The following is a 12319-nucleotide window of genomic DNA, read 5'->3' as shown; positions in this document are numbered from 1 at the left end:
AGACCCGGAGTCCCTCCGTCTTGAGTGAAAGTTCGAGACCCAGTTTAAGCCTGTGTGAAGCCTATGGTTCTTTTTGGTTGAGTTTGAGTCCGAATCCCACGTTCGCAATGCCATTTGAGTTCGAGTTTAATCAATGTTCATCTATGCGGAGGTCCAAATCCTAGCTCGGAATCCCAAGGCTTTTCAACTAACAAAACGAAATCTGAGTCCGATTAAGCTGCGAAATAAGTCGGGTTACTTGCATCACGAGTCCAGAAAAGCCATGACTCCTGAATCGATTCCAGGTTCCGCCGGCGTTGGTTTCACATTTGAAAAAGGCTTGGGAGCCTTGGGCCTCCTTTTTGCGGAGGGCTTAAAGCCGAAGGTGTTTGGAAAGAAGACGAAGTAAAGACATCGTTTGAATCACATATGGACCACAACATTGAACACCACCAAACATTCAATACTTAAGGACACGTGAATGTTACACCTTACGTACCACAGTCCTGTCAGGAGCTTACGCAGCCCCCTGGTAGGCCCATTCGGCACATTATTTGCATAATCGATGCTCGGACTTCACGGGTCACATGCCGATAAAGCTTCAAAATAATCGCATGGATGGAGACGGGACTAGACTACTACAACAGACAGATGGCCATGAAACACCAGTACGAGTCCCGCCTTCGCCAGCAGCGACTCTGCTGGGTACAGACGCCGCGAGCAGTGGCTTTTCCGACGCTCTATTGCCCACGAAGCGCAGATAGTGGCCCGCGTCGCCGGCTATTTCCATATCAAAGCTCCGAGAGATTCCCAGAAAACGCGCAAAATATGATTAGGGCCGTCGAAAATGGACAGCGGACAAAGAGCGTGGCGCCCGGCACGGGCCTGTTTTGCGCCGAGCCTGCTCGGCCGACCTGTGAGTGCCTGCTGCTCTGACCGGTGACCTGTGAGCCTCCGGCGGCCGTGGATGTGGCCCCGGACTGGTCGCGACCGGGACGAGCCGGCGGACGAGCCGGCGGACGAGCCGGCAGCCCGGCCGGCCGCCCACCTGAAGCCGCTCCGGAGGTCATTATTGATTCAGGAGTCGAGCGAGCGCGCGAGAGGTGTCTCCTCCGAGCGCCGGCTGGTAGCCCCGCACGGGTGGCACGGGGCGGCGGGGGCGTTGGCGGCCGCAGGTCCGGGTGGACCGGACGGCGCGCCCACCATCGTCGCCGCCGCCGACACAGTCCCAGAAGCTGTGGCTGGGTCGGTCGCCACAGCGTCGGCGTGCTGCATGGGCACGCTCAGGCGACACAGCCTTCGGCCGAGTCGATAGCAAAGCGGGCTTGGTAGCCCGTGAAAAGCACCTAACAGGTGGGTGCCCCAGACATACGCGGTACCAATCTAACCCGAGTGGCAGTACCACTCTCAGCAAGGATGACCAAGCGGCTTGGACCCAGCGCGTGACGGCTAAAATGGCTACCCTGCAACGATTTTTATTTGCCCTCAGGCTGCATTTGCTTGCGGATACTTTGATATCATTCGCTAAACAGCCATAACAAGTTATATGCACGCAACCAGGCAACTAAAACCTTACGAGCCCCATAAAATGCATCATACACCGCAACAGCTGCGATGTCTATGAGAATCTTTTGCCTTTATAAAGGTTACGTGGTGGAGCTTTGCTGAATGGAGTATCGTCTATGAATATCCACAATGCCTGGGACAAAGCAAAAGGCCACCTCAGCGGGCAGCACAGCCCAGAGAATAACACGAGTTTGTCGCATCAGCCCATTAATTTAGAGGGAGCGAATGTTGAAGAACTGGTCCATTTGACCGCCTGATTGGCGCATGGACATGCATGTGGTATATACGTATATATATATATATATATATATATATATATATATATATATATATATATATATATATACTTCATTACAAGGCAAGAAGTGATAGAATTGTGATAGTGTGCACAGAATAAAAATACATTAAATATTAATGTTTTGAGCAGGATCTAACCAAATCTCATTGAAACACTGCATTAAAACATCACACAGAGATATCCATTTCTTCGAGGTTTCTTTGATCTCATCCTCCGCTTTCAACAGTCACTGATGATATGATGATTTAAATTTAATGGTTTAGAAGTATCTCGGCCTGTTGAGCTTCACTCAGAGTCGACTAACATACTTTCTGTATAGAACAATGGACGGGTTAACGTTAATGAAAATGTATGCTTGAATCAAATTAATATCTGAAAATATGAAGTTATGACTAACGGCACTTTGTTAAGTCCAACTCGATTGACATCTCTTTGGCATGCAGGCCAAAGTCAAGCCAGAGCCCGAGATCCCGACAGTGAGGCCGGAGCCAAAGTCGTGGTCACCGCAGCATGACCAGAGCCTGAGTCGCGGTCTCCGCAGTGTGACCAGAGCCAGAGTCGCGGCTCCGGCACTGTGACCGGAGCCAGAGTCGCAGCCCCGGTAATATGACCGGAGCCTGAATCGCGGCCTCGGCAGTGTGACCAGAGCCAGAGTTGCGGCCCCGGCAGTGTGACCAGAGCCAAAGTCGCGGCCCCGGCAGCGTGACTGGAGCCCGAGTCGCGGTCCCAGCAGCGTGACCAGAGCCAGAGCCGACGGCGTGACCCGTCCCGTCGTGTCGCCACCCCGGCCGGCCGCCAGCTCCGCGGCCACGGCCCCAATCACGCCACCGATTTGTCCTCTCCGAACAAATGAGATCTGTCACAGAAAATAACGACTGAAACAAATGAGCGCAGGAAAAGCCACGAACACTCCAGATTAGATGAAATGGAGACACTAAAGATAAGAATTTACAGTCGGGTGACATCGATTCGGTCGTTGTGATGGAGGCAACGCAATAATGGCCGCTCGGATGCCATTGGGCTAAGCGCTCCGACTAACGGGCCTGGCTGGTTTAAACGGGCTCGTTGGCTGAGCTCGACTGCACGAGCTCAGGTCCAGCTGGCTCGGCTCTCTGGATTGCGACGCGACGGCCCCGCCTTCTGAACTGAAAACCCAGCGGCGTCGACTCAGACGGCGGCAGGAACAAAACAGCAGATGGATGCCACCATTCAGCGGCTTCGTCGTCCGTTTTAAAACGCCACTTTCCTGAAATGCCACTTTAGTAGTCGCGGGATGTCCGCGGAAGATTCGGACAATGGGGGGGGGGGGGGAGGGGGGCAATCAAATCGACTGACCGGTAATGCTACGTCTCTTGAGCCGACGCTGGCTGGGAGATGCCGCCAAACGCGGCCGGCTGGACGGCACGGGAGGAAACCCAACTGTTATATCGGGGTCTAATCGCTAGATCGGACACAGACAAAGCGGGATTCGATACCTCCAGTCACTTTCATCCAGGAATCGTTGACCTGACACCCGACAAGTCACGGACGAGGTAAAAAATCAAGCAAAATGCCCTACAAACATCACAATCATCAAACCGCTGCAAAACACTCTACGGACAGTTATAATATTGTCGAACTCTGGACATGGCACCAGACAAACCAGCATGTTCATGCGCGCAGGATCATAATATAACGTTCAAACAGGTTCAGAGTCAAGATGGGATGCGGTCAAGGCAAGGTCAGGTCGGGGTACAGTCAGCCCCTCACATGCTTTAGTTCATTTTTCCTGCTCCACGAGACCGGCGGTAGCGATTAGTTATTACTGTCAGCTCCCCTATCGTAACAAATACGCGGCTCACATCGCTCCGGCTCAACATCCGCGATTGAACGCACATGACGTATGCCGGTGACCTAAGGCGACCTCGTGACTACTGCGATCACTGGTGCGCAATCAAACCAGCCCATAAATCACACCGAAACGGCCTAAAACCATAGAGGATGCTGCGAACTGGTCCGTGTGAGAAGCCAGCCAAGCCTTTATTGATCACGTCACGAACCGCCGTGACCCCAGTCAACATTGAATGCTGTTCCGTTTGCAATGTACCAGATGGATCCAATGACTGGCAACCGCAAATTTGCTGGGACTACGTGTAACGGTTCGAAACTTATTCCAGAACCCCCTCCAAGTGTTATTAGCTTGCACACAGCTAACGGAGTGTTTAAACGCGACAGGACAGCTGCATCATCCTAGTGTCTCTAGGACGCACCACTCGACCGAGGATGCCATGCTCCCCGCAGTCGAACGTCTGGCCACCAACAACGACGGCGGTCTCGTATCGTCGGTAACGACGATCGATTTGTCAAAGTTGTTCGATAGCGTCGACCACGTCCACCTCACCAAGCTGTTTTGTTATGGCGTTACCGATGCGGGATGGTTTAAGAGCTGTTTGAGTGGTCGAGGGCAGGTTGTGCGTGGAGGACGGCCCACTCACCCCATGCCATGCAGTGGACTTGAGAGCTCGATCACCGGTCCAATTTGTTGAATTTTGTTTACCAACGATCTGCACAGAAACTTGACTCATGGCCGCCTCATCTCCTACGCTAACGAAACCATGCACGTGGACTGCGCGCGCCCTAGACGGAACGGGTCTCGCCGACCTCAAAACCAGACGAGAACTTGCCATGCGTGAGATTCAGAACTGGTTCAGTACCGATCCTCTCCAAATGAACGAAACAAAAATTGCCTCTATACTCGTGGGATCCAAGCAAAACGCTAAAAAGTCAGCTGACTTCCACTTGAAGTTAGCAGTTCGACTGAGCCTGCTTCAAACAGTATCCAAATTATCTGCGGCATAGTTGACTCCGGTCTGTCGCGGCGTGCCCATGTCTCGAACGTCGTGAAAAATACAGCGGCATCCTCGTTTCTCTGTACCAATTATGTCATTCCTTTACTTCAGATCGTCTCAGTGTGCAACGGGGAGACAGTCAACAATGCAAAGTTCAAAAAAGCAATCAAGTTTGCTCCAAGAGTAATTGCCGGTTCCAAAAAGCGCCATCATAAAACTCTGGCTCTAAGTTCCCTGGGATGGCTGAAGATCGAGGTCACGGTGGCACACCGCGACGTGATTTAAGTGCTTGGGGCGCTGAAGGAGGACGGTGCGCGTCACAATGTCCGCGCGCTTTTTGTCTCAAGCGCCGCTGTTTCAACCCGAGAAACATACGCGCTGTTATGTTATCCACTGACCACCGATCTGGTCCAGCCCGCAGTGCACTGATGGGCCTGTTTTAGCTCTTCGACCACTGTTGGTATCATTTTGGTCTATACCTTTTGTGTATGCCTTTTTATACTGCGCCTGTATGACCTGAAACCGTAATAGCCACTATGTGGAGGGTTTCCAATCTACTGATACTGCTACTGGTACTGATACCACCCCAAACACACGCCCGGTTGAGGGTTAAGCCCCAAACTGCGTCGGAAATCTGAACGGATTGATGACGAAAAATCTGAGGCATTCTTCTCCGATGATTCAGTAAACTTCAGACACTCTTGGCAAGCAGATGGCAAACTTTCCGAAATTATTTGTTTCACCCTGAGCGACGGCTGCGCGATGAAACAGCACCAGCAGCCACACTTGATAATTTCATTTGTTGCCGAGCCTCTGCCTGTAGCACGAGGCAAAATCAAGCTTTTGAAGCCTCGGCATAGCAAATAGCACTGAGTAATTCAACGGAGAACACCGTTGATTAAATTCTGCGAGTTGAAGGGCTGCGCTATATCCTTAGTTGATTCGGCTAGGAAATTCCTTTCAAAATGTGACTTGTTTCACGGGGCATGTATCAAACTTGAAAACCACTACAACTCAATACACACTCTGCACTCGATACGTTTACGCAACTGCCAAGACGTTTACAACAACCAGATAATTAGTTATGATGCAACCGTTGTATACCTCTGCATCAATGTGTAGCCATGCATACATGTATGCATGAATAACACTGCAAAACGTTATGCATTATGTATGCGGGTAGCCGAACTCGTTGATCACGATCGATGTCTCTGTAGCTGTTCGCGGAGAACCGGAACCGATAACTCCTCAATGGATTCTCCTACGATCTATCTTCGGCTCAGCGGGGACCCGTTTTGATCAAATTTTTACAGGTTTGGCTCAATAACGCACATGCAGTCGTGTGAATTTCATTTTAATTAGTCACTTCAGGGCCCAGCCAGAATAAAGGTACCGCAGGCACTGGTGAGGGAAAAATCACGAAAGGTTTTAAGCATCACTATTCGGCCAACGTGGGCGGCCAGTAGATGAGAACATGAGAACATCTCTGACCCCACGTACTTGAGAAGTGTCTGCACAAGAGCTTCGCTATTTTGACTTTCTACACAGTCATCTCCTCTGCTGAGGTGAATGCATACGGTCCATCTTGACATAAAAAAATGCGTGCAACGGTAGGTAGCTCTTCCGTTCCGCCAGAGTCGCTGTGACAACCCAACATCACATGTGTCGATCCTCCTGGGTAAATACGACGACCGTGGATATAATGTATCTCGTCTGCAACAGATCTGCGAGACCAGCCTGATGGCAGCGCAGGGCGAGGCAGCGCCGAGTAGCCGGTCGTGAAGATCGGCTTCAGGTCAGGGTCCACGGTCCGCCGGGCCCGAGGTCAGCACGGGGTAACAGGGTCCGACTCGTCCGCCATGTCGTTCGCAGGCGGTGTCTCAAGGGGAGCACCGTTGTCCCATTGAACCCGTGACACCACTAAGCGACACCACTAAGTGGTGTCATGTGGGTCGATCCGCAGCTACGCCAGGCGTCGTCTGAGTGTGTCGGATCAGAGGTTCGGCGTCGGCGCCGGCGCCGGGGGCGGGGTAGGCTCTGGACCACCCCGCGGCCCAGCCCGCCCCGCCAAGCAGGAAGAGACGCCCCATGGGGGGCGCCGCGTCGCCGGCTCGGAACCGGCGCCCCGACCCCGGAACGGACCGCCGACCGGGTCGCCGGGGCCGGAGACATCGACCGCGGCTGGACGAGACGGCGGCCACGTCAGGCGCCCCGCCCCGCGACTGTGTCAGATTGGAGGGCACATCAGTCACCATCTATCACTTAGCATATCAGCCTGATTGGAGGACTACCCGAAGCGGTGCGCGTTTTTGACATGAAGGTCCGGAGCAGCAGACCCCTTCAAGACCAGCACGCCTTGCAGCCCCCACGATCTTCGCATTGGGCTGCATACAACAATTGGCTCACCTAATTGTTACAGACGGAGCGCAAACTCCCGGGCGGGTCCAGCAACCCGACAGCCCGAAAACCCTTAAACGGATTACAGAGCGTGGCACAGCCCAGTAAACAGTAAGTATCTCCCTCCGGACTTCTCGAGCATTTGGCTTCCAGTAGAGGCAGAAGAACGTGCTTATCTACGAGGGCACGCACAAAACACAAACGCCACTCACGATGTGGTGTGTTCTGCGCGTTTGGAAGGAAAAAATAGCCTCACTGTCAATTATCAATATTGATAGCACAATACGACACGTGCCTTTGGGCCTGATTATACATATCGTGCGTGACCAGTAACAGTTCGTATTGGAAAAGGTCACAGTAAAGTAGATTTCCGAACCATTTTCATTTTAAGTGGAGCGCCATGTTTAGTGTTTTGCTCGTTACTTGCATAGTGCGGATTTACCGTTTCCCAATACTTTTCACCCTCATCACCTTTTTACAGCAGCAGAGCGCCTTCGTGGTGAAACTTAAGATGGAAAAAGTCTTGACTGCGAGCAGTGGGGGTGGTATTACGGTGATGTTATTGGAGAGCAATGCATGCATCGCCTAAATGTGGAATAAAGTGCGATGTGCATCGGAATACGCGGCTTTGCATTCTCATCAAATACCCCAGAGGAGATCGCTCCCGTCCCGGCTATCCTCCATAGTATACCTTTTGAACTACAAATGAGAGGTTGCAATGCTCGAAATTGGGAGATTGTTTCTACTAAAATTTAAAATAGCACTTCCAAACTGGCCCAAACGGCAGCAGCCCAGCATCTGCGACTATTTTCATGCTTAAATAACGTGGAATGGCAAGCGCATGGCGACTGCTCTAAGTCTTATGAGCATTGCCTTGACATCAATGCGTGTCCCCTTGTCATGTACAATTGCTCTTGCCGAGGCCATATATATGTCAATTTCTAGTTACCCAAACAGCGGATTTCACTGCTATTATATTGTTGTCAGTGATCCTTTCCTTTTCAACATAAGGTTTCTCCATGTTCCCTGGTGCTGGCTTACCGCCGGCCGTGGGGCCTGTATTACTGGCGCTGGACTTACCACCGACCATGGGCCCTGGTACCACTGGCGATGGACTTACCTGAGATCATGGGATCTGGCACCACTGGCGTTGGCCTTACCACCGACCATGGGCCCTGGTACCACTGGCGATGCACTTACCTGAGATCATGGGATCTGGCACCACTGGCGTTGGACTTACCACCGACCATGGGCCCTGGTACCACTGTCGCTGGACTTACCACCGACCATGGGCCCTGGCACCACTGGCGCTGGACTTACCACCGACCATGGGCCCTGGTACCACTGGAGATGGATTTCCCTGAGATCATGGGATCTGGCACCACTGGCGTTGGACTTACCACCGACCACCGGGCCCTGGTACCACTGGCGATTGAACTTACCTGAGATCATGGGATCTGGCACCACTGGTGCAGGAACTTACCACCGACCATGGGCCCTGAAAGCACTGGTGCCGGACTTACCACCGGCCATGGGCCCTGGTACCACTGGAGATGGACTTCCCTGAGATCATGGGATCTGGCACCACTGGCGCTGGACTTACCACCGACCATGGGCCCTGGTATCTCTAGTGCAGGACTTACCACCGACCATGGGCCCTGAAAGCACTGGAGCAGGACTAACCACCGACCATGGGCCCTGATACCACTGGCGCTGGGCTTACCTGAGATCATGGGATCTGGTATCACTGGGCGCTTGACTTACCACCGACCATGGGCCCTGGTACCACTGGTGCAGGACTTACCACCGACCATGGGCCCTGATACCACTGGCGCTGGGCTTACCTGAGATCATGGGATCTGGTACCACTGGTGCTTGACTTACTACCGACCATGGGCCTCGGTAACACTGGCGCTGGACTTACCACCGACCATGGGCCCTGGTACCATTTGGGGCAGGCCACGAAAGTTGCACGGTTCCCGGCTTGTGGGCGGGTCTTGGCTGCAGCGCGATTTGGGCACCTGGCAACAAAGCCCCGGGAAAAGTGTTAGCAAGGCCCGATACCATTGCGCGCACAAGCTAACAGTTACGTAGGCAAGAGTGAAAATGGTCATATTCGAAACATCTCAATTTTTGGATAGAACAAATGTTTGGCCTGTCGTTCACGTCTGATGTGTTACTAGTATGTATGCACCGGCTTCAGCCAGATAACTCTCTGCGTGTCGTCAGGTCATATTGACTCCTCAGAAAGGCTGAGTGACATTTGGTTTTTGACTGGGTACACGTTACAACCTGAATTTTCTCCGTAGAGCGACTAGGATTCGAGCCAGGCTCCTCTGCACACGAGACCACCACCACACCACTGAGCTATCTAGTCAGCCAGGTCAAGTCGAGCGGTAAAGAATCATCAAAACGCTTCAAAATTAGGTTTGTGCGCCAGATGAGTGAAATACCATGTATGGCAACTCCCGTGGCATTGTGGAAGCATCCTCGGTGTTCGCTGTGCATCACTGGGCTTGCATCCGTGGGGGACATGTCTGCTTCGGTGTTCGGCGCGTTTTCCCCACCAAACCGTAAAACCACATTCCTGACCATGCTAGTGAAATTATTTGCACCGCAAACATCCGTGCATGAAACCATTTCAGCCGCATAGCCAATTAGCATAGATAATAATAATTTACCGCCTTCCAAATAAAAAGCTTCCGCATTTCAGTGAGTCCAATATCATGTGCTGCTGAGGCTACATTATGGAGATAACTGAGGGTGACTTCGTCCAGTAACGCAGAAGAAATTTGTAGAAAGCTGGATGCTAAAAATACCAAACAATATGTAGTCGTAGCTCCAACCAATATAGGTAGACCACCAAAATCAAAAATCCGAATGCCAATCCAAATCGGGTAGGCAACCACAATCCGAACCAAAATTAATCACGCCAAACCCGCAATTCAGCGAATCGTTCGGGATATCACTGATTGCGAGGAAAGAGGGTGGGGCGTGGGAGCGCTGCTGTGGCAGCCTGGGGGCCATCACCGTAGCTTCCATGCGTGAGCCCGGCGTTCGACGAAGAGGCTGCTCACCACGCGACCCGCGTTCCGCCTCAGCAAGTCCGCGGTGCACGTACCATCCCGCCATGAGCTGTTCACAGAGCGCGCTTCAACCCTTCATTTCGTGGTTCTCAAATCGCGTGAATCAGAGCCGAGGTCCTTCTGGAAAGCTCTCGGCTGCTAACGCATTCAGCTCATCCCCAGCCGGCCCTCATGCCACAATCATACCTGTCTGCTCGGATCGGTTGCTTCCAGTTATCGGGAGCGATGAAGAGAGAACCGCTAATAGGCAGGGAGGTCGGGCCCATTCAGCAATCAGGTCACCCTCCATCCAGCGATTTCCGATGCCCTCTTGCCCATTCCCAGGTTCGTGAGCTGGGAGGTCCCGACCCGTGGTCCATCGCGCCGCGAGCTAGTGGCAGTTCGGCGCCCACGTACGCGTTCATATGCTCTGTTCCAGTGCGATTGAACGACTCTGTTCAAATCCGCAGACGGCGGGCGGGTGCGACCGAGCTTCCAGCGCGCGCCGGAAGGAGACAGGGCTGCTCCAACCCACCCGCCCGCCCGCCCGCCCCCACTCCATGCGAAGTCAACGAACAACCCATTAGCCAAGCCGGGTGCACGTCAGAAGGAAACGCTCTGCGGCAGCGGGCTCAGACGCACACGCGTACCGCTAAGCGTCTTAGTGCCGGGGCTATTTCCGCTCTAACAACAGAGCTGCAGTTATAATCTGATTCTGCCTCTGACCGTCTCCCGCGAGAGCCTTTCAATTACAGGAACAGTGTGCATATTCAGCCGGGCCGGCCGCGGGCTGAGGCGAGACTGAGCTCGCGCGCGATGGTGGGGCTGATGCGCCCGATACGGGCCTGATGAGCTACCGCGGCTATTGGCGGCAGAGAGAGAGACGGTCTCCGGGAGACGCGACTTGGTCGCCGGGGCGGCAGAGAGGGACGGTCTCCGGGAGACGTGGCTTGGTCGCCGCGGCGGCAGAGAGGGACGGTCTCCGGGAGACGGCTTGGTCGCCGCGGGCGGCAGAGAGACGGTCTCCGGGAGACGCGACTTGGTCGCCGCGGGCGGCAGAGAGGGACGGTCTCCGGGAGACGTGGCTTGGTCGCCGCGGGCGGCAGAGAGAGCCGGTCTCCGGGAGACGCACCTTGGTCGCCGCGGGCGGCGGAGGCAGAGAGGGACGGTCTCCGGGAGACGTGGCTTGGTCTCCGCGGGCGGCAGAGAGAGCCGGTCTCCGGGAGACGCACTTGGTCCGCGGGCGGCAGAGAGAGCCGGTCTCCGGGAGACGCACCTTGGTATCCGCGGGAGGCAGATAGCGCTGGTCTCTGAACGGTAAGACATGCTTATGCACGTCCGGTCAGGACAGTCTCTGGGCGGCAGCGATGGTTTTGCACACCGAGAGAAGCACGCTGTCCGTGCGATACCTGCACAGGGTGTTGTTGGCCGTCTCCGAGCACCAGACCCTCCTCAGTTTGTGGCCACCGTCACAGGAAGCGCTGCACGCGCCCCATTCGTCGGTGGTCCAGCTGAAAGTGACCACATCGCCGTGAGACGTGATAGAATGCACGGTGGGACGCTCGTAACTCAGAGACTGAAGTGATTTGAGCTAATTTTCCAGCTTTGAGCACACGTGCAAATGCTATTGCCGTTCTGAGAAAGATCGTTGCAGCGAGTGATACAATTTAAATCCTAACAACAAGATGACGGCATCAAAAGCCGACACAAACAACTGCAATGGGCGACCAGCAGTCAGTTTGTATTTCAGGTCAAAGCGCAATGTTATGAATACGGTACATTTTTGACTTCGGCCTCAAATTGCAATACAATGCAATGCAATATGTCGTCAAGTTCACTATAGATCGGAAAACATGTGCTCTTCAGGAGAGTCAGTCTTACCATTCATATTTCATGCAAAATGTATTTCAAACATTAAGCTTAACTGAAGCACCATTTGGCGACATAAGTGAACTTTGTAACATACTGAAACTTATTTGAATTAGAGACGAGGTCCCAAAGTGTACTGCGTAGCATTAATTAAGCCGCAAAGCATCAAGAAAGGTGTGATGTCCACGATGTCCTAGCATAAAAATATTAGTTTTTTATTCGCGCTAAGGTCACCGATTGTTGCCCTACGAAATTTCCCCTCCGGAAAAGGAACCTATCTTTTTGAGGTTTCAGAATTTCAGAACCATTTTATATTT

General features: G+C 53.2%; 1 protein-coding gene across 1 annotated transcript in view; it reads right to left on the bottom strand.

Annotated features, from left to right (window-relative positions):
- The window catches only part of LOC119102763 (uncharacterized), a 74760-nt gene that overhangs the window by 39121 nt on the left and 23320 nt on the right, over positions 1 to 12319 (bottom strand). The window contains exon 11 of the mRNA XM_037226218.1: positions 8993 to 9069. Within this exon, the coding sequence (XP_037082113.1) occupies positions 8993 to 9069 (77 nt within the window). The remainder of the gene's footprint in view (positions 1 to 8992; positions 9070 to 12319) is intronic.

Source organism: Pollicipes pollicipes, unplaced genomic scaffold (assembly GCF_011947565.3).
Source record: "Pollicipes pollicipes isolate AB1234 unplaced genomic scaffold, Ppol_2.1 Scaffold_5724;HRSCAF=6776_pilon_pilon_pilon, whole genome shotgun sequence".
Classification (NCBI taxonomy): Eukaryota; Metazoa; Arthropoda; class Thecostraca; order Pollicipedomorpha; family Pollicipedidae; genus Pollicipes; species Pollicipes pollicipes.
Note: the sequence above shows the minus strand (reverse complement) of the source record. Positions and strands in the feature narration are given on the sequence as shown.